Source organism: Canis aureus, chromosome 17 (assembly GCF_053574225.1).
Source record: "Canis aureus isolate CA01 chromosome 17, VMU_Caureus_v.1.0, whole genome shotgun sequence".
Classification (NCBI taxonomy): domain Eukaryota; kingdom Metazoa; phylum Chordata; class Mammalia; order Carnivora; family Canidae; genus Canis; species Canis aureus.
The window spans coordinates 60,599,936-60,622,551 of NC_135627.1; the positions used below are offsets into that span (position 1 = coordinate 60,599,936).

At 56.7% G+C, this 22,616-nt stretch overlaps 1 protein-coding gene across 1 annotated transcript; it reads right to left on the bottom strand.

Moving 5' to 3' along the window:
* Nucleotides 1-5,766: 5,766 nt before the first annotated feature.
* Nucleotides 5,767-21,092, bottom strand: C17H13orf42 (chromosome 17 C13orf42 homolog). Its single transcript, XM_077855866.1, has 6 exons — nt 20,858-21,092; nt 19,952-20,364; nt 19,468-19,593; nt 9,730-9,880; nt 8,263-8,503; nt 5,767-7,872 (listed from the first exon to the last, which is right to left on the bottom strand). The coding sequence occupies exons 1-6, from the start codon at nt 21,090-21,092 to the stop codon at nt 7,698-7,700; spliced, it is 1,341 nt and encodes a 446-aa protein (XP_077711992.1). The 3' UTR covers nt 5,767-7,697.
* Nucleotides 21,093-22,616: the final 1,524 nt, after the last annotated feature.

Genomic DNA, 22,616 nt, shown 5'->3' on the forward strand with positions numbered 1-22,616 from the left:
CTGCCCTAAATTGTATGTTTCTAAGAATTTTTCCATTTCTTCTGCATTGTCCAGCTTGTTGGCATATAGTTGTTCATGTAGCCTCTTTTGATTCTTTGGCTTTCTATAGTATCAGTTGTAATGTCTCTATTTTCATTTCTGATTTTGCTGTTTTGAGCCCTTTCTTTTTTCCCCTTGGTTGGTCTAGCTAATATTTTGTCAATTTTGTTTATCTTTTCAAAAAAACCAATTTATAGTTTGGTTAATCTTCTCTATTTTTCCCCCATCCTCTATTTCATTTATTTCTGCCCTAATCTGTATCGTTTCCTCTTTTTTTCTGCTACTTTTAGGCTCAATTTGTTCTTCTTTTTCTAAGTCCTTATGGCATAGCATTATGTTATTTACCTGAGATCTTTCTTGCTACCTGATGTAGGTGTTTATTGCTATGAACTTCCCTCTTAGTACTGCTTTTGCTGCATCCCACAAGTACGTGTATGCTGTGTTTCCATTTGCATTTGTCTTGGTGTATTTTCTAAATGTTCACAGTGAGTGCTTGTTGTACTCTTATTGCTAGGTGTGATAATAATAGCTCACTTCCACCAACTTGAAACCAAGTTTCACTGTGCGCCTGGCCCGAAGCACTGTAGAATGAACTGCGTGAAACTGTTCTTTTGAGCCAAAGACTTGAATGACAGCAATTTCATTTGGTTCCAGCTAATGTTATTTCATCCTTACCACAATCCTATAAAGTAGGCTCTGTTATCATTAACTTCCTCTAAAGATGACAATATTGAGGTACAGAGAAGTTAAGTAGATTCCTCGAGGCTCTAAAATTAGTTAGTATAAGAGCTAGTATTCAAACTCAGTCCCAGGTCTCTCTAGCCTGGAAGAAAAAGATTAAAATGGTGGGCAATTATCTCTTTCTTTTTTCTACAAGAAGCTGAAGCCTGATATCTTTGGAAAAATCTCTTTTCCAAGAAAGTCAGACTCAGGTCCATGGAGGTCCACTTTCCTTCATCTGCCACACTACACTGGTGGGCGACATTTTACTTTGGATCTGGAGTTGGTGCAATGTTGTGAAAAAAAAACTAGGAAAACTGGGTTCTGAATGTGGGACTCTGGGCCTTTTTCTATTTCAGAGCAGAGCCTTCCCCTCAGAGCTGAGGGAAAAAGTCAGCAAGAGCTGAAGCTGTTCCTCGTTGAACCCAGTTCACTCCCAGCCTCCCCAGCAGCCTCGTGCTTTCTGGCAATGATATCCAGGTCATTCTAAGAGGGGAGCTTCTTTCTCTCTTTTTGAAATTCGAGCCTTCGGGAGGAAGAGGACCAACAGAATTATCAGGCGTGAAGTGCCACCGTGTGGCCAAATGACCTCATGCCAACGGCCTCTGCGTTCACTGCTCCGCTGGAAGGGAAGCCGCCCGCCCGCAGGTCCAGACCCCGTGGAAGAGCACAGCTCAAAACACTGGCCTCAGGTGTGAGTCCTCCCTCTGGGACTGGTTCCCAAGGTCTAGGTTAATTGCAAAAATGTCATCCATCTTCCCCGTGTGGCAGTTCCCCTCGGCGTAATACAGGGCTCTGATTTCCGGGGGCGGGGGTGGGGGGAGCCCAGGGACTGCCTCTACTGATTAGGCACAGAGGCCAAGCAACACCGGAGACGAGCACATCCTTTACCTTACGTTGCTTCAGTGCTGTCTTCTTCCAAAGAGTTGCTCCACGCGGCTGTGCTACCTCTTATCACGGCGGGAAAGTTTCCGGGCTTCTCTTTTACAGCTGTTTTCAAGGTGCGTGGCGATATTTTTGGCTCTTGTGAGTGATGGCAAGTCATCATCCTTTATTATGGCCACAGGTAACAACCTCTGTCCGCCGGGCTCCTTACCAGATGGCCCTCGTTTATTCCTCACCATGACACCGCAGGTTAGGACCAGGGTGAGCGGCCCTCTTCACGTTTGAGAAAAATGAGGCCCAGGGAGCCTAAGTGCCCAGGGCGCATCCACACCCCGGGGGGCTGCAGGGTCCGCAGGGGGCCAGCAGGTGAGAGCAGGTGGTTGCTCGTTGGCTGAGGAGGCGTGAGCACCTGCCCCCACCCAGCCCCACCTCCACCCCGGGAACGGGCAGCCTGGCCACGCGGCCTGCGGGACCCTTACAGCCTGGGTCTGTTACGCACCACGCCCCTCAGGAGCGCTCGAGTCTTAGAAACAGCCAGAAGGAATCTCGGGGCCTGGGTTTGGGGAGTAGGCTCCTTGAGCTCTCTGGACGTAGACGATACCATCTTGAATCAAAGTCAAGACTGTCTTTCTTACGTGGCTCTGCTGCGTGCCCTGCTGACCCCACACAGCCCCCCTCTGCTCTCTGCGCTGTGTCCCCCCCAAACCTGGAGCGTTTTCTTCAGCTCATTAGATGCTCTTCCTCGCACCACACGGGCTCCTCTTCTGAGCCCCTCAATGCCGGGGCACCCAGGCCTGCTCCTCTCTGCCTCCCTGCCCTTGCAGGTCTCCACACGGTGTCCTAGTGACTGCATCTCTCCACGACTTCAGATTCTGTCTCTGTGGTGGCAGCTCCCCTGGGCTTGTACTTCTAGATCCAGCCACGCCCGAGCTCCACACGGAGACGCCCCAGTTCCCACCTGGAAGTCCACAGAAAGCTCTAGGGTAACACATACAAAATAGAACTTTTGACTTCCCTCCCAAAATCCCTCCCCACCAAAGGCCCTGCTAAGCAGCCCTCTGTTGCTCAGCTGAATAAAGGGTACGTGTGGTCACCAGCGCCCGAGCTAGACGCCCACGTCTCTGTGCCTCGTTCCTGGAGCCGAAACACCTGCAAGTCCTGCTTCAGAGTCTCCCCCAGCTCCACCATCTGGCAGCAGCCCGCTCCTCCCCACCAGGCAGCCCGTGGTGCCTCTTGTCTGGCCCACAGCGAATGACCCCGCTGGAGCCCCAGGCGGGCCCTTTGAGCCCTTTGGCAAAACCACCCCCTGCAGCCACAATCATCTTTTAAAAATTAAATCAAATTGTGCGACTCTCCTGCTCAGACCCCTGCACGGACCCCCCAGTACCTTCCCTTCTGCGTCCTCGAGGTCCCCTGGGGCCTTCCTGCCTGGGGCCTTCACCCTACCCTTGGCCCGACCAGTCCTTCCCCCTGGCTCACCTAACTCCTTTTCCACTCAGGGCTCTGTTCAAGGATCACCACCTCTGCAGGGCTTTCTCCGACTAAAAACCCCACCTCCCGCCCTTCCCACTCTCTGTTTTACTTCACGGCATTTATCACAACCTGACACGTTATTACATTTGAATATATGTGCAGGTGGTCAATGGTCGCTACTGCCCGCACAGCCCTCCCCACCGAGGGTAGGGGCTCCGATGTCAGGGACCTGGTCTCGCGGTTCTTCTCTCAGGGCCTGGAAGAGTTCTGAGCACACCCGGCTGCTCCGTGGTACCTCCTGAATACATCAGTGATGTCTCTCAAGTCCTTCCAAGGCCGCGGTCCCTCCGGCGCAGCCCCCAACCCTCCGCATGATGCCTCAGATTCCCCCGGACATCTCAGCTCACGGGCCCTGCACTCCTTTCTGCAACCTGGCAGTCGTTCGGTCAACAGGCGGTTGTTGGCGTAGGCACCGCTCCTACCCAGGGCGCAGGGTGTGAGCAGAACAGACTAACCTTGGGCCCTGTGGGGCTCAGCAGCTAACGGGGGCGAGCGTGCACAAGTGAATGTGGCTGAGCGAGTGTGGGCGAGTGTATATATGCGTGTACAGTCGTGTGTTAGATCGCAGTAGGCGCGGGGCACCAGCTGATGCATGGGAGAGCTGGGGCAGTGACGGTTGAGACGGGGTGCTCCAGAAGCCCTCTCCCCGGAGGTAGCCTCTGAGTGTGGCTAAGTGGGAGCTCAGAGGGCCGCACCAAACACCCCTCCCCAGCCGCCCCTCCCCAGCTGCCCCTCCCCAGCCGCCTCTCCCCAGCTGCCCCTCCCCAGCCATCCCGCCCAGCTGCCCCTGCCCAGCCACCCCTGCCCCAGCCACCCCTCCCCAGCCACCCTGCCCCAGCCGGCTCTGATGCCCCTACAGGCCCTGGGCCTCCCTCATGGACCTCAACCACAGTCTGACTCATGTGTACTGCTGTGGCCCCTTGATTCTGTCCCGTGCCTCCCGCCACTGACAGCTCCGTGAGAGCCTGTGTTCATGCGACGTCCCCAGACACAGACTGGGACAGAGTCGGAGCTCACTACCTGTCAAACGGCCAGTGCGTGGATACACAAGCGCGGGCAGCGTCCCCAGGAGCCTGGCCGGCGGGCCTCGACACACCCTGGGGCCTGGGAGGCTGACCGGGATGGCTACCTCAGTTTCCCTACGGAGTGTGTCTGCCCACCCCCGCCCCTCACCCCACAGCCCTCCTGCCCCCCAGGGGACCTGCCCCGACCACGCGCTGACGAGGCCCTGGACGTGCGGGCAGCCCAGGAGTGATGGCAGCTGCGCGGGGGAAGCGGAAGCCACCTGAGGACGCGTGCGAGCCACGGGCCCACGGGGAGGCCGAGGGCAGCGCTGGGACCTGAGAGCCTCCCTTGCTGAGGCCCGGGGAGCTCGGGCTGCTGGGACCCCGGGGCACCCCCCGCCCCGCCCCCGCAGCCGGAGGACGTCTTCTGAGGCTCCGCTCACTCTCCGTCAAGGGGGAGGACACTTGGCCCTTGACCTGTCTGACCGAGCGCTCTGCCCTCTGTCCATCTGACCCGCCACGGCCTCTCGGTAGAGACGCTGTCCTTGGGTCGAGGGCTGGCCACGGCCTTGGTGTGACTTTCCCGGTAGCTTCTGGCCGTCGGCGTCCCCCTAGCAGCGTGGGAAGCCTTCTCGGAGAGCACCTCTGCCGCCCGCTCCCCGTGCCCCCGACCCGGGCGGGCTCCCTGCCTTGGCTGAGCCAGAGGCGCTCGAGGAAGCACCGGCCCACCCGTTTGCTCTGTGTCCCCTCGTTGGGCCGCCAGCCACCAAAGGGCGCAAAGTGTGCCTTGGATTATTCGCTCGGTATACAGCAGTTGCTTACTAAGGACTCACTAGGTGGGTTGACCAGAACATCCCCCGAGCCAGCAGGGACATGCGCGCGGGCTCGCTCTCCTCCCGCGTCCCACGGGGCTGAAGAGCTCTGCTCCCCTACCCGGCGATCCGAGTCATCGGGTCGTCTCTCCGAGTCGAGGGGCTGCCGGACGCGTCAGCCCTGCACCTTCGCGGGGCCCCAAGACGCTGGGAGACGCCCGCGCGGTCGGGCCCACGTGGGCAGCGGGCAGGTGCAGCCCCGCTTGGAGGCGCCGGCGGCGAGCGGCTCGTGGGCAGGAGGGGCGCTGCAGACAGGGGGCTGGGGCGAGCACACGCTCGGGGCCGCCCAGCGGGAACGGGGCCCTGGACACGGGCGGCAGGACGGGCCGAGACCCCGGGTGCTGGGAGCTGGGGAGGCCGGGGCGCCCCTCCCGCCAGCGGAGCCCACCTGCCCGCACCTCCAGCCCCCCTACGGCGGTCCCGACGCCGGACCCGGAGGCCGTGGGGCCTGGCCTGGCAGCAGGGCCTCGGCCTTGGCCACGTGCACACCCCCACCCGCCCTCCCCGGGCCCACGGCTGTCTGCGGCCGAGCCGGAAAGCAGGGGCTCACCCCCACCCCACCCCCGCCATCTGGATGTCCTGTGTGGGGACAGGTAGACGTCCCTGAATCGAAAACCAGGACAATCCTGAGCAGCTGGAGCCGCTACCCCGGGGCCTCCGGGGCCACCGCCTGAAGGGTCACTCCCGGGGAAAAGGAGCAGTCCAACAGCTCGTTGTGCTGAATTGAACTTTATTGTCTCGAATTTCATTGATCTCAAGACCTCAGTAGACACCACCTCAGGATTCCCCAGACAAAGCCCGGGCCCCGGGGTTTATCACCGGCTTCAAATCCCTAAGATCATCCCCAAGAAGAGCCAGCCTCCCGTTTCTCAATCGTGGAGCTTTGGGGGCCGGTCTGCGTATAGTCTCATTAAAGGTAAAAATACACAAAACGTGAAGCCAGAGAGACAAGCAGTTTCAGGTCTCATGAGCAATAAATGCTTTAAAAAAAAAGAAAAGAAAAGAAAAGAAGAAACGTAGACTCCAAACATCCTCTGTGTCCTGTTTATCTTCTTCTTGTCTGTGCAAGCGGATCGCGCGCAGAGTCTTCGCCACATGACATCAGGGCCGGGAAGAGGCAGGCGAGGAGACCCGCGTCCTGAGCTGACCCTCAGCAGAGAATCTCCGTTCCGGGGCTTCCACGCGAGGCCACATTTGGGGAAAAGGAAGGTTCGCGGCCGTGTTGGCTGGCCGTCCTCTATCGCAGGTAATACAACGGATCCCCCAAACGTTTGTTTTTCCGTGGAGCTTCCGGCTGCCATGGGTTTAGGATAAGCCACAAAATGAAAGAAACCTCCCAAACACTGACATTGGCACTCACAGACAAAAATAATAATAATAATAATAAAGACAAGCATCAGAACGTTTCTACTGTATTTTTGTCTGAAATGTGTGGATAGAGAATTTTGAAGAATGCCACGTAATTATCAGCAATTTTTTTCCTCCTGGTTGGAGTTCGTAAACACTTAGATTCCGATAGTCAGGTTCACGTAAATAAAAAGTCCTTAGTTTAAAAAAAAAATAAACAGTAAGAATAACCTGACGTGAGCCTGGCAGGAGGAAAGCTCCGCTCCGTTCTCAGGCCAACCGCAGCCCAGGGCATCCTGGGTAGGGGGTCTGTTGTTGCTGTTGTTGTTTTAAGGTCTTATTTACTTATTCAGGAGAGACACAGAGACAGAGGCAGAGACACGGAGACGTCGCAGGACCCGGGATCCCACCCCGAGCCCGGGCTGCAGGTGGGTCCCTGGCCCGGCCTGTCTGCCTGCGTGTGTGTGTGTGTGGCGAGGGGCACCCTGCAGCCGGGAGCATGCACCCTCCCCCCACCCTGGGCCCTGTGACTTCACTCTTCCTTAGGCGACACCAGAAGTACGAATGAGCCAGATGCAGGTCCCTCCAAGCCAGTGCCTCTCAAACCCGAGAAGGGGAAACGCAGAAGCACGCGGGAAGGGCCAAGAGTGTACAGCAGGTGTGCTTCTGCTGGAGGGCTTCCCGAAATCACAGTTGCTGCCAGTCCAGGGCAACCCCAGCATGCGGGGCGGGGGGAGCACCCTCGTGTAGGAAGCGGAGCTGGGTGTGAGCTGGGGGGACGGTGGGGTCCCAGCCGGGGCCCTGGGCCCACCCTCCGTGTAACCCTCAGTGAACACCGTGGCCGTGTCCCCGGCGTCCTGCGCGAAGGGAAGCCCCCTCTGCTGTGGCCCGAGTGCTTGTGAGCCCCGTGGGACGGCAGCTGTGGCCCGGAGGTCCGGGTGGGCCCCTCCTGCCCTGCTAACCGAGTTAGCGGCCGCCTGGACGGATGCAGAGGCCCAAGACAGGCCCCAGGGTAGGCCAGGCCTTCCACTCCTGCCGCTGCGACGGCAGCCCGGCCGTACCTACCTGCTAACCCACTGCGCTGGGAAAGCCTGGCTCCGGGGTCCTCCAAGGTCCCCCCGAGGCGGGTGCCCTGGGAGCCCCCCGGCGTGTTTGGCACTAGCTGCACCCCAGCGGGCCGTGCCCACAGGTTCATGGGCTGCAGGGTTACCGCCTCCAAACACCTGGTGCTGCCCAAACACCTGCAGCCGCCTTCCCTGGGACGCAGCCTGAGTCGGGCTGGGCAGCCCCGAGCCAGTCAGGGCACTGTTCGCTCCCAGAGTTTCTCTCGCAGCAGCCACTGCCCCCTGGGGTTCTCGGGCTCGGGGTAGTCCTCCCCTGGAGACGTCAGGGGCTCCAGTGCAAAGAGCTCGGCGTCCCACTCCATGTCTTCTCCTGAGAAGTTGAAGAGGATCTGTCTGGGGCTCCCCAGGATGGAAGGGACGAATGAGGCAGAGGCCCTAGTGAGGCTTGGCTGGCTGCAGAGAGGACGGGTGCTCTGATTTACTATTTCTTTTTTTTTTTTTTTAAGATTTTATTTATTTATTCCTGAGCAGAACAGAGAGAGAGGCAGAGACACAGGCAGAGAGAGAGGCAGGCTCCCTGCAGGGAGCTCGAAGTGGGACTCGAACCAGGGACCCTGGGGTCCGGCCCTGGGCTGAAGGCAGACGCTCAGCCCCTGAGCACTGCCCCCTCCAGCTGATTCACTGTTTCAATCAGACACTCCCCAATGTGGGGCCGCGTAGAGGCCAAGGCAGTGTCCCCATGGGGGCTGGCCCGGGGGCTGGCCTTGCAGGGGAGGGATGAACGGTGCAAGCACTTACTCTTTTTTGCAGGCTTTGGGCTTAAATTTCAGGGTGTTGAATGCCCCTTCCACGGCCTTGGGCAGGTAAATGGGGTGCCTCTCGAGTCGCCTCTGGGTGCCAATGGTCCTGCACTCGGCGGCCCTCCGCAGCTGGCCGTCCACCGTGTGCACCGCATGCACGGCCATGTCCTCCGAGTGCCGGCGCGGGGCCCGCAGGATCCAGTTGCAGTGCAAGCCGTGCTCCCGGGAGCTGGTGGCCACTGGAAGAGAGAAGCCGGCGCCCCCGGGGTGGGGGGGACACCGCGTCAGGGCGAGCGGGGCGCGGGTCTGACCCTGGATTTACAGTGTAGACATACACGGGACGGTTACATGTTCCTTATAAATAAGGGCACAGATCTACATTCAGCGGCCTGGAAAGACGCCCGTGATGCACTAATTGTTAAGTGACAAGAGCAGGTGACAAAGAGCAAAGACATCCCGTCTCTCGCCTCCTCGGCGGATTCTGCTGTTCTCCTGCCAACGTCCTGGGCTTCCCGGGCCCGACTCCCGGGGCGAGGGCCGGCCCTCAGGGCCCGAGGGCTGCAGTGGGGAGGAGGGTGAGCGGAGTCCCCGGGTGCAGAGGGCCCGGCCGCGGGAGGACTCTGCGACAGTCCACAAGCCAACGGGAACCTGGATTCACGGCTGTGGGCTGTGGGGCCACAGCAACTACAGACCACGCGGATTTAATCTTCTGGGCCTGGGGTGGAGCGCTCGAGGATCACCCAGTACCGGCACCACAAGCCGGCCCGTCGGTAGCAGGAGCCCGCAGGCCCCGGTAAAGTTGCCGCCGCTGCCACCAAGGACGGCGGGTCCCAGGCGGCAGAAACGGGCAGTCAGGTGACGGGCTCCCAGGAGAGAGCTGGTGCCCCTGACTGGCCGAGGAAAGGCTCCCGCCTGCCCTCCCTGGGGACCCGGGTTGGCGCCCGCCCCCTGCAGGGGTGCTAGGCGCAGGGGCCCACGGCCAGGGCGGGCAGGGTGCCGCTGGCTCAGGTCGACTCAGGAGCCAGAGTTCTCAACACAGTTCTTCTGTTCCTTTCTCTTTTCTTTCCTTCTTTCTTTCTTAAATAAAATACACGTAATGTGACACCACGGGAGCTGCGTTGCAGTGCGGAGTCATACTCACACTGCTGGGTGGCAGCTCCCTGGGAAGTCATCTTGCAAGATTCAGACCTGTCCTTACACCCGTAGAGCGCCGGCTACCCCCTCACCGCTTCCCCTAACTACCTACGGTCTTGTCTCGGCTTTGGCCGGGGCGCCACAGGGAGGCTGCTGTCCCAGTAGGGCCGCGAGTGTTGGGGTGGCCAGGTGGTGGCCACAGGGCCAACTAAGGCCAGGGGCCCCAGGTCAAGAGCAAGGCCTGGGCCAGCTCCCCCGCGCTCAAGGGTGGGATTCCACAGCCCCCCAGACCCACAGCCGCTCCCTTCCCGCCGCCGTGGCGAGCACTCACCTTCGCAGTCCACGTCCTCATTCGGGGCATCTGCCTCAGCCGCCCACGGCCGCTTCTCCGTGTCCAGCTCTGCAATGATGGAATCAAAGAAGGCCATGGCCTCGGCCACGTCCGCGCTGAACTGGGAGTATTTCCGCGGGGTTGCTCTCCGCTAGAAGTGAAGGGCAGGAGAGAGCGGGCTGAGCCAGCCTCTGGGCACCCCCGCACGGCTACCAAAGCCACAACCACCAAAGAAACGAAGCGCTGCCGAACGCAAATGGACGTGAAGTGCCAAATTCGCAGAGTTTAAGAGGGCACTTGGAATAGGTGCCCTGAGCAAGGACGGCGGACGCTCCGCCGATGGCCACAACTGCTGTCGGTCAGTGGACTTCCAATCACCGCAAGGAGAGACAAAGGGATTGTAAAATCAACCCCTTTCTTGCTCAGAAACCGTTACTGGCCTTTGGGCAAAGACTTAGCCTTTCCTTGGCCTCCTTCCCGGCTGCTAAACACCCAGGTAGGTGACCGTGCAGCGCCTTCGGTAGGCAGTGGGGTGCTCACAGCAGGAAAGAGGACTACATGGACTGGAAATGCTCTGAAAGAGCGGTCAGTACCTCGAGTGACCGCATTTGGGCTCAAGTCATGGAATAAATTGAAGAAACATTAGTATGAGTGTTTGCAAAGTATAAGGAATAATAAAATATAGGTTTTTTTTTTTTTTTTTAAGTCTACTGAATGGCTAATCAGGCTCCAGGCTCTGTGTCTTCCTGGATGATCTCATCCGCCACCACTGTCCTCACGACCCCTAATGGGCGGTCTCTGGGGATGGGCATAGTGGACCTCCGTGAGACCTGCATGGAGAACCCTCGACGAGAGGCCCAGAATCGACGTGAGAGCCCATAAGAAGCTCTCCAAGGCATTTAGGGAGTTCGAGAACTCAGGGAGGAAAAGAAGGGACAATATGCAGTAACTCGGGCCGTTCCGACCAGGGGTAGAGTCATTTTTATTTTACGCGAGCATTTTTATTTGGTTTTTGATTTACTGGAGTGTAGTTGACCACACCGTGTTTCATTAGTTTCCAGCGCACAATGCAGCAATTTGACAAGTCTATACGTTGTGTCGTGCTCACCGCGCAAGTGGACCTGCCCTCTGTGCCATCACATCACCACTGCGTGTCACTGACCGTATTCCTTAGTCCGTGCCTGTCTCTCCCACTGCCCTCCACTCATTTTGCCCAACTCCCCACCCCTCCCTTTTGGAAACCATCAGTTTGTTCTCTGTATTTATAGGTCTGGTTCTGCTTTCTGTTTATTCATTTGTTTTTGTTTCTTTTTTGATTCTACTTACGAGCGGAATCCTGTCTGTCTTTCTCAGTCTGACTTATTCCAGTTTTACCTTCTAAGTCTACCCATGTTGTCTCAGACACAATATTTTTGTGACTGTGTAATATTCCTGTGTGTATGTGTGTGTGTGTGTGTGTGCCCCCATGCACACATCACATCCTCCTTATCTATTTATCCATTGATGGACACTTGGGCTCCTTCCACCAGTGGCTATTGTAGATAATGCAGCAATTGCCATCAGGATGCATGTATCTTTCCAAATTAGTGGTCTGTGTTCTTTGGGTAAATGCCCTGTAGAGGAATTATTGAGCCAAATAGTACTTCCCCGTTTTTAATTTTTTGAAGAACTTCCATACTGTTTTCCATGGCAGCTGCACTGATTTGTATTTCCACCAACAGTGCACAAGAGTTTCTTTTTTCTCTATATCATGGGCAACGTTTGTTGTTTCTCTCTCTCTCTTTTTTTTTTTTTATTCTAGCAGTTCTAATAGGTATAAAACAATAGCTCGTTGTCGTTTTGATTTGCGTCTCCCCGATGATGAGGGACGTTGAGCATTTTTCATGTGTCTGTTGGCCATCTGGATGCCTTCTCTGGAAATATGTCTGTTGAGGTCCTCTGCCCATTTTTTAATTGGATTGTTTGTTTGTTTGTTTATGGTATTGAATTGTCTGAGCTCTTTACACATTTTGGATATTAGCCCTTTATCAGATATATAAATCTGTAAATATCTTCTCTCATTCAGTAGGTTCTTTTTATTTTGTTGATGGTTTCCTTCCTATGTAAAGAAGGCTTTTTATTTCGATGTAGTCCCAATAGTTTTACTTTTATTTCCTCTGCCTGAAGAGCTCTAACTAGAAAAATGGTTGCTTCAGCCAATGTCAGAGAAATCACTGGCTGTGTTCTCTTCTAGGAGTTTTATGGTTTCAGGTCTCACATTTAGGTCTCTAATTCATGTTGAGTTCATTGTTGTGTATGATGTTATAAAGTGGTCCCATTTCTTTCTTTTACATGGAAGTGTCCAGTTTTCCCAACACCGTTTGTGGAAGAGACTGTCTTTTCCCCGTTGTATATTCTTGCCCCTTTTGTCTTAGATACACTTGACCTTATAACCATGGGTTTATTTCTGGAGTCTCTCTTCTGTTCCATTGATCTATGTGTTTGTGCCGTATGTGGGCATTTTCAAAGGAGGATGGTATTAAAAAGATAAATTACAGGCTGGAATGTTGGGAAATAAAATGATGACATCTAGATATACATACAAGATCTTGGTGAAATGGATGCATTTCGTACTACTTGAAAACATTGTTAAATGGAGAGGGTTTCTTTTGCTAGGCCTGTGAGACACCCTCACCACCAGCCACTGCCCATGTGAGATATGTCGTGGGATTCACACGACTCCTGTGATTCTGATTCAAATTCTACCCGTGTCTCTGCCCAGGAGCCTCGACACAGCAGTATGGTTCCCACAGGGACGCTGAGGATGGCAGCTTGCCCGTGGCCTGCGTCAGGGCACATCCCCTGTCTTTCCACCTACGGACGCTGGGCACCCATTTCAGTGCCTGGCACGGAGAGGTCATTGCCACTGAGTGCATGAATATATGCCACACAGATGCCATTGCCCAACGTTTATATTCCCAGCCAGCCTGCACAGCTAATGTATCCTTTAGGATTTAACCTGGCAAATGTTAAGAATTCTATACTCCTTATTTTTATGCAGAACCGATAATACTCTCTTATAGGAAATTTTGGAGCTAGTCTGGATTGGAGAGATCATTTTCCCTTGGATCATTCAGCTGGGTGAAATTAAATGCAAAACGGCTCAGATTTATCCACAAGGAAATTAATATCACAATAAATAAATAAATAAATAAATAAATAAATAAATAAATAAATAAGCAAGCGAGCTTTTGAGGACAAACCCTAAAAGCTCTAACACGGACAAACCCTAAAAGCTCTAACATGGACAGAGCTTAAAAGCTCTAACACGTCTTCTCTACCTTCCACCATCCATGGAGTGGGTATTTAAGACCAAGCCCAAAGTAATACTTGCCTTATCCCTTTTATATCACAACACCTAAGAACCTAAATGTCCCCATAACTGAGTGGGGGTTTGTGAAGAAAGAACAACAGTTTATGAAACAAGAACTGAATCTATGAGAAACAAGCAATTTGGAAAAAGTTATAACCACTGAAATCTAACTACTTACAAGCATATACCTACACACAAAATGCCAACAAAATCTAAGCTAAATGGCACATTTGCCTGACCTGAAGAAAAAAATCGGTGAAGTAGACAAGACAGCCGAGAAACTGAGTCCAAAGAGATGAAAAGAAGGAAGAAGTCTGCCACAGACTGTAGCATAACTCGACTCTGGCATTACCTCCCACAACCAAACACTACGGTCATTTTGGCAGCAAAGCCACGCGTCTTCCGTCTTTGGTCTTAGGGATTAGACTCAGAGGTTGATAGGCTTAGTCTTTCCTCTCCCTGCTTTTTAATCTTAAGGCCACTATTTGTTCTGCCAACACCTGGTGGCTCTTCACCTTCCATGTCATCTTCATGGACAAGTAGGGGCAGCCTGGGTGGCTCAGCGGTTTAGCGCCGCCTTCAGCCCAGGGCGTGATCCTGGAGACCCGGGATCGAGTCCCACATCGAGCTCCCTGCATGGAGCCTGCTTCTCCCTCTGCCTGTGTCTCTGCCTCTCTCCTCTCTCTCTCTCCATTTCTCTCATGAATGAATGAATGAATGAATGAATGAATAAATAGCTAAGTGGTCGTTCCACTTTAACGAAACACCACGTGGAAAAAATATACTCACATTTATCGCTTAGAAGCCTGATTAAATTAAACTGATATCCTTGAGCCATAGTATAAAACCTACACGTGCGATAGGTGGGAACATCACAATCCAGTGGAAGAGGGGATGAATTTGTCAACTTTGCTGTTTGGTGAAAATCCAAGTTGGATTCTCACTTTCCACTTCATGTCAAAATACATTGCTGATAGATAAAAAGAGTTGGGTTTTTAAAAATGGAACTATCAAAAAAAGGGGGGGGGGAGGAATGGCAATCACACAGCTGAACTTGAGACGTAGAAGGACTTTCTAAGCAGGAGAGCAATGGAAGGAAGAGCAAAGACAAGAATGGATGTCCTTGACTACACAAAAATCAGTAGTGCTTATAGACCAGAAAATGCCAAATAAAATGAAAACACACATAATAACTTGGAGAAAATATTTTTAGCACACGTGGCCGACAGTGTGCTCATATCCTTAGTATGAGTCCATAGTAATAAGAAATTTTTAATAGAGCTAAAAGAAAAACATAGAAGACATGAATGGGCAATCAATTAAATAAGAAGTATACATTGGTTTGATAAGATAAAACAGTCATTCTTTGCTCAAGCAATAATCAAAGTATGTACTTTAGGACATAAAATAATGCAATTTATTTCATCAGCGAACTTCCTAAATTAATGCAATACTAGGTGCTAATAAAATGCAACCAGAAGTGCTTTCTAACTCACTGTTGATGAAAGTGTAAATTATCAAATGTTTCTGGGAAGCAAAGTGTAGAAGAATCTTTAAAAATGAATGGTCTTTAAACCAAGCCCCATTAGTCACACTTTTAGGAATCACTAAAACACGCCTTATAGAGTAGGATGTATTTACTTGTAATTCTCCCCAATTGTTTAAAGAATGTGGATTGTTACATTTTTTGCCATTAAAACTTTACTTTTCAAAAAGTAGTTAATGAGGCGGGAAAGAATACACAAAATACATTAACTGAAAAGAGGTCATAAAAAAGTTATTTGGTGTAAACCAGATTTAGTAAATTCATACATACACATACATTAGTGCTGTTTAATTTAGCAAATAAAAATATGGGACGGCAGTAAATTTCAATTTCAGATAAATAATGAATAATGTTTTAGTATAAATATGTGCCAAATATTGCATGGACATAATGATACTAAAAAAATCCATCACTTATTTTAAAGTCAAATAAATTTATTTATTTATTTATTTATTTATTTATTTATTTATTTATTTATTAGATTTTATTTATTCATGAGAGACACACAGAGAGAGGCAGAGACCCAGGCAGAGGGAGAAGCAGGCTCCATGCAGGGAGCCCGAGGCCGGACTCTATCCCAGGACCCAGGGGTCACGCCCTGGGCTGAAGGCAGATGCTCAACCCCGGAGCCTCCCAGGCGTCCCTCCCCTTAAAGTCAAATTTAAATAAGCCTCCTTTGTTTTAGCTGATGGCCCTAGTACCCATATATGCAAATATACAGGAAATAAATGATTGAAAGAGAATATACCTAAATGTTTTATAGTGATTATTTCTGCCTGGTAGGATTCTAAGTGATTTTTATTTTATGTCTTATACTTCTGTGTGCTTTATAAACTTCATCTAGTGAACAAATATAGTTTTATCATCCGACATTTTTTTTAAGGGTTGCCCAAAATGTCCTTTTGAGGATGAACTCTGACTCATCATTACACACCGGATATTTTAATTATTAGGATACATTCCATAGGAATATACTCAAACTATGTTCCGCTCCACTAAAAATAAAAGATCATTTTCCACTCCGTGAAAAACAACAGATTTGCTACTCTTCTAGCTCTCCCACCCAACTTTGTACGTTTTCTTCTTAAGGATTCTTAAACCACAGTTGGAGTTTCTCGGGTTATTGGTTTAGGGGATGTCTGCTACATGCCTGGAGCCCTGCAAGAGGCTGGAGCTGGAGAATAAGACGCGGTGCCCCCCTCAGCGAGCTGACGTGGCAGAACCAGCGAATGAAACGACGATGAGAGTGCAGGGTGCTAAGTGCTGAGACGGGGGCAGACAAGGACGGGTGGGAATCCACGTTCTCGGACCGTGGACGTGGGAAGCGGCTTCCTGGGGAAATGCTTTCCCTGCCAGTCAGACAGGAAGCCTGCCGGGGGAGTGGGGCGCGGTGGGGAGGAAAGGGGACGAGGAAATCTAATTTCTAGGCTGAGCACACAGCACGTGCCTGGAGGACGGAGGGGGGCAGGGACTCGCCGGCCTGCGGCCTGACCGAGGGGCTGCGGGGACACGCGCCTTGTCATCTTGTGGAGAGCTGCGCCAAGCAGAAGAGAATGTCCTTCGCGGCTCATATTGAATTAGTGCTGCCCTTCGGCCCTGCAAGCCGGACGGAGGCCGAGCGGCAGAGGCGCCCCGATGACCGTGCTCCGGGAATCCTGCGGTGTACTACGGCCGTGCTTGCGCCAGGTCTGCCCCGCTGACCTGGAAAGTGACTCCGGACGTGCAGAGGCAGATCCAGAGTGTGTCTCCTCTCCCTTCGGAATCACACGTGCGCAGGACAGCTGGGCCACTGGAACCCTCTCAGATGAACTGGATTCGGGGCCTCCCGCCGTAAAGGAGAGAGAACCTTCCATCTGCTGCCGACGTGGTCCTATTCGACGAAGCAGGATTGGAATTGGAGGGCCTTAGTAGAAAATGGATTCTGGAAACAAACCACTGCCGGAATAAAACCACCTTAAGTCGAAATTGGTCGCTTTTGGCAGGCAGTCGCCAGAATTTCACTGGTTCTTTTGAATCCACTGTAGCAGATGCGTTTCTTCAGCCAGGATGGGGGTGGGCCAGGTGCAGGGATGTGGCGCCGATGCAGCCAGCTCGTCCTGGCAGACGTCGGGAACCCAGGCTGCTCGGGACGTCAGGACCCATAAGAGTAACGGGGATCCCTGGGTGGCTCGGAGGTTTAGCGCCTGCCTTTGGCCCAGGGCGCGATCCTGGAGTCCCGGGACCGTCCACATGGTGCCGGGCCAGGTGGTCTTATCTCCACGGGGATGAGAGCCACCGACCCTGGCGGACAGTGCCTTGGACGTCGCTAACCTCCCAACAGGCCCCGCCGACCGCCCCACTGCAGGCTGTGGAGACTCTCCATCGTGCCCCTTCGGTGGCTTGTGAAGTAAGCTTAGCGTGTCTTCACCAACGTGAAAAACAACCACAAAAATAGAAGAGAGTATTTTGAGGAAAAAAAAAAAGACCTCAGAGTACCACACAGAGGCCAGGCACACGCGCGTTCCGCGGGATCTCCGTTCGGCCGCACGGAGCAAAGCAGGGCAAGCTCGGACAGGCATTTCTTACTGAGCGTTTTAAGCAGAACAGTCTAAAGCCGTATCTTTCCAGAAAAGAGGCAGAGGGGGGCGTAAGGTGGGGCCGGCTGGGCGCTGCTATCCGCGGGGCGGGAGAGGAGGCCTGCGGGCCCGACGGTGCCCGGCGCACCGTGCTCCGCTCCCCGGGGCCGGCCGGCCCTTCCGTGGTCTGTGCACGCGAGACCGGACCTGGACCCGTAAAGCGTCCGTTCACACGCGACCAAGGAGCGCTGCTGTGCTCTGGGGGTCCAAGAGTGACACAGGTGCTGTCCCAGCTTCACCCCGCTAACCCGGGTCACTGCGCCCAGCAGAGGGGACACGCGAGCTCATGTGAGACCAACGCCAGGACGGATGTGCGTTTAGGCGAATGTGGGGACGAGAACTGCCGAGTGGTCCGGGGGGCTGTGCTCACGGGTGGGGGCCGCCGCGTGACGTGCCAGCGCCGGGCAGCTTAGCGCGGCTGAGACCTACTGTCTCGGGCTGGAGGCCAGGACCCTGTCAGGGCCGTGCTCTCTCTGGGGACATGTGTCACCGGGGGACGACGTGTCCAGGCCCCCCACTCCCAGCTCCGGACCTCCCCTCGTGCTCTCCGTGTATGTGTCCCAGGTTCCCCTGCTTGGAGACACCAGCCATGTCCCACTAGGGGGCCACTCTGACACCTGCAAGCAGCCTGACTACACCTGGAATCGCCCTAATCTATTCGCCCTACACCTGAGCATCAGCAGGTGTTTCCTACCAATGCAGGAGGTGACCACATTCCAGAAGAAAGGAGCTCTCCGGCCCCCTGCCCCGGTCACCACCTTGCCAGCCACGGGACGGCACCTGCTATTTCTCAGGCACACCCAGCATGCAGTTCATTCGTTGGTTCTTTGTTTCCTTGAGATTTTATTTATTCATGAGAGACACACAGAGAGGGGCTCCCTTGTCCTCCCCACGCCTACTCTTATTTCCACTTGTCTGCTACGGAAACGGAGGCCCAGAGAGGCCAACTCGACCTGGCAAAGGTGCCCAGCTGGTAGACACAGAACTAAAATTCAGGGACGTCTGGGGGGCTCAGTGGTGGAGCATCTGCCTCCAGCTCAGGCTGTGACCCCGGGGTCCTGGGAACGAGTCCCACATCGGGCTCCTCACATGGAGCCTGCTTCTCCCTCTGCCTGTGTCTTGGCCTCTCTGTGTCTCTCATGAATAAATAAAAGCTTAAAAAAAAAAAAACAACTGAAATTCAGATTTTGGTCTGACTTCAAAGCCGTTTTAAAACTGTTTTCTGGTTGCATCGTGGTGGGAGGCCTCCCCGGAGGAAATCCGCACGTTGCACGGATGCCGGACAGGCATTTCCCAGGGCCCGAGCTGCTGGTTCTGTGCCGAAGCCTTCCCTGTATCTCCAAACAGCGCGGGGAGGAAGGGAGCGAGGCTTCATAAAGACAGAACTGCATTTTTTTTTTTTCCCAAGAAAATGCACTGCCTGGAGGGACTCTAACCAGAGCCAAGAGCCCCAGGATATTCAAGTGAGAAGAGAGTCCAGGACCCACCGCAGCCCCTCTGTCATGGGAGGTGACCCTGAAGGCGGGTGGCTGGCCCACAGACCCGCAGCTCGCTCATCACGGGATCGGCTCTGGGACCCAAGCACAGGGACCCGGACACTGACACCTTGCGGGGTTAGGGTGGGTCTTCACACCGCCCCGCCTGGGCTGCAATACTGAGGGTTGACACCACGGGGGAGGCGAGGCCGGAGACGCGAGAGCAGCCTAGTGAGGCATCCCACGCCCGCGGCACATCTGCGAAGCCGGACTTGGGAGACACGTCACTGCGCAGTCATCAGGGACATGACCCGGGATCTTCAAACAGCCTCAAACCCCAAACATTCAAAAATAAATAAATAAATAAATAAAAACTTGAAGAATGAAGGCCGAGTGACCCAGTGCCCTGGAGGGCCTCTGGGGACAGCTGCCCCCCTCCGCCTGCCCTTCCTGATGCAGAAGTGTCTCCCGCCTCCCTTGCCCGTTAATCACCTGCTCAAAGAACCCTGATGTGAACCGAGGAGCTAAGCAGGAGCCAGGCGGCGACCCGTCACCTCTGCAGAGCGCCCGCAGCCCCGCAGGCTGCCCGCAGGCCCCTGAGCTCCCCGCTCCCCGGGCGCTGCACCGCGACCCCAGGACACCCGGCGCCCAGCCAGGCTGGCCCCTCGCCCGGCTCCCCAGAGCTGGACATGCAGGGTTTTTAAAGCGGCTTCTCCTGGGGTTTCTCCTGCCCCGTGAGGGGCACCTCACCCCTGGGCACCCGATGGCAGTGCGGCATCGAAGGGCTCCCCGGCTGCCCCCAGACGCCCTCCCCCGCTCCTGCCCGCTCATCCCCGCAGGTAACCGGCTGGGGCTGCTGGGGGGCCTGTGGGTGTCCTGGGGGGCGAGGAGAGGAGGTGGGCGTCCTGGGGGAGCGGGGGGCCAGAGTGTGTCCTGGGGGGGCAGTGGGTGTCCTGGGGGGCTGGGGGGGGCCAGTGGGTGTCCTGGGGGGGCAGTGGGTGTCCTGGGGGGGCCAGTGGGTGTCCTGGGGGGGAGAGTGGGTGTCCTGGGGGACAGGGAGGAGCCCCAGCGGGCGCCCTGGGGGGCGGGGAGGGGGCAGCAGGCGTGGGGGGGTCGCCGGCCCATGTCGCCGTTCCCGGGGGTCCCCCCCACGCCGCCCTGCAGGCTCTGCCTGGGGACACCCGGGCTCCTGGGGCCCCGCCGCGCCCCGCCCGCCCCTCCGCGCAGCGCTCACCTTGGCGTCCCCGGGGGCGGGGGCGGGGGCGGGGGCGGGCCGCGGCGGCTGCAGGCGGCGGAGGTACTGCCTGCGGAGGGCCAGCAGCTCCTGCAGGTAGCGCAGGCAGTCCTGGGGGCGCGAGGCCACCCACGCCCGGTCCGCGCGGCTCTCGGCGGCGTCGGCGGGGCCGTCCTGGTCCTGCCGGGTCTGCTGCGCCCCCGCCCGCCCCCGCGGGCCCGCGTGGAACACGGCGTGCAGCCTCCCGAGCGCCCGCTCCGGGCCCGGCCGCTGTCCTCGCCATCCCGCGGGGGGCGCCGCGGCCGGGTCGCAGGGCCCCCGCCCCCCACCCCCCGGGGCGCCGCGGATCCCCGGCGGCCGGGCCACCTGCGCATCGCTCATGGGGACGCCGCGGGCGGTCCGGGCGGCGGGGGCTGCGCCAGGCCCGGGGTCACCGAGCAAGGCCGCGCGCCCCCATCGGGCCGCCGGGGGTGGCTCGCCCCACAGCGCTGTCCCAGCTCAGCCGCGTCCTTTCCTGCTCATGCCCCGCGTCTGCACCGGGTCTCCCGGGGGCGCGATGTCTCCGTGGACCTCCACGCTCCCGCCCCGGCCCCGCGCCCCACTCCTGCGCCCTGACCCCAGCTCTAGTCCTGCGCCCCGCTCCTGCACCCTGATTCCGGCCCCGGCCCTGCGCCCTGCTCCTGCGCCCTAGCCCCGGCCCTGGCCCTGCGCCCTTTTCCGGTGCCCCGGCCCTGCGCCCTGCTCCTACGCCCTGGTCCTATGCCCCGGTCCTGCGCCCAGGCCCTGAGCCCTGCTCCTGCGCTCTGGTCCTGCGCCCCAGCCCTGCACCGTGCTCCTACGCCCCAGTCCTGCACCCCAGCCCTGCGCCCCCGCCCTGCACCCCAGCCCTGCACCCCGGCCCTGCACCGTGCTCCTGCGCCCTGGCCCTGCGCCCCGGCCCTGCGCCCCGGCCCGGGATGAGCTCCCGCTCGGCAAGAACAGCAGGGAGCCAAAGCCCCCGCGTGGCTCGGGTAAGTCCAGCCCCGCGGGAGGCGGGCAGGTCGCGGCCAGCGCCTCGGCAGGAGGCGCCCAGATCCCCGATAAGCCGCCTGCGCGCTCCGCGGTAACGGGAGCCCTCCGCCGTCACCCGATAGCAGCGCATTGTGGGGCCGCGGGTTCAGATATCCAGCCCACAGCTTTCTGCGCAAAAGCCTTGTTGGCTGAGGGGGTCCTCTGCTCGGGGCAGGCGCTTTCTTCTGCTCACACGTTGATTTCCTAGACTGCGCGCAGCCGGACACTAACCGCCTTTCCCAGAGCACCCCTGGGGGTCGTGAGGAGCTGGGGGCCCTCCGGATTCTCCCCAGGCCCACGGTGGACCCCTTGCCTTCCGTTGCCCACGCAGCCCCTCGGAGCTCACTGCCCCGGGCCCCCCACTCCCCCGCGGGCACCGGCTTTGGCTCAGGCTGGGGCAGGTGTTGGAGGGAAGCCAGAGGCCCCGGGAGCCACGCGGCTTCCCTGAGTGTGCACCAGCCTGGCCTATTTCTGATGCGTTTCCGTTTGGTTTCGTTTGGTTTTCTTGAGAGACAGAAAGTGTTAGTGGTTTTGCCCGCACAGGGTGACCTCGTGTATCACACCTTGCTGTGCTCCCGAGGTTCTCAGACTCCAAGGGCAGCATCCCAGGGTGGCGGCAGAGGGTGCAGAGGGTGCAGGGGGTGCAGAGAGTACAGGGGGTGCAGAGGGTGCAGGGGTGCAGGGGGTGCAGAGGGTGCAGGGGGTGCAGGGGATGCAGAAGGTGCAGGGGGTGCAGAGGGTGCAGGGGGTGCAGGGGATGCAGAAGGTGCAGGGGGTGCAGAGGGTGCAGGGGGTGCAGAGGGTGCAGGGGTTGCAGGGGGTGCAGGGGGTGCAGGGGATGCAGGGGCTTCGCTCCACAGCAATGCCAATGCCGGGCTGCGTGGACGTGCCAGGGAGGCTGTGGGGGCTTCCGTGTGCCCCACGACGGCCTGGTGGGTGCTGCTGGAGCGGCCGCCCAGGGGGCAGGGCCGGTGGCAGGAAAGGGCGCCAGCACGGGCTTCTTTCGAATTGGGTTTGGGCCTCAGGTTGGCCCCCTGCGAGAGCTATGACACTGAGCGCTCGTGTTCCCATCTGCACAAGGACACAGCGCCTCCTTCCCAGAGTGTGGAGCCGTTGTCATGGTTCAATGAGCCACCAGGGACGGAGCAGAGCATAGTTGCTGTGGGGCCAAAGCGTCAATCAATGTAAAGCAATACAATTAATAATATAGAAATATTATTACTGCTACTACTTTGCAGCTTCCGGTGTCGGTGGCCGCACTCTGGTCCTGGCACATGCTCGGCCCCGGGCCTCTCTCCCTCAGGGCTGGTGGTGTCAGAGGCGGGGCCAGGCACCCCGAGTGCAGCCCGCCGCCTGGTCATGGGGCTCCCCTGGGGGAGCTGTCCCCAGCCGCCCACTGCTTTGAGCAGCACCTGACCCGGCACCACGTCCCCTCTAGCCCGAGGCCAGGCGCGCACCTGACCCCTGCTCTTGCCCAGCGGTGGACGTGGGGGCCTTACTGTGCCACACCCTCGCTTGGCCTGCAGGCACCAGCTCCCCTGCTCCCCCACGCCGCGGCCGCACGGCCCGTAGTGTCCCGGGTCAGAGCAGACTACGTGGATGCTCAACCCGCATC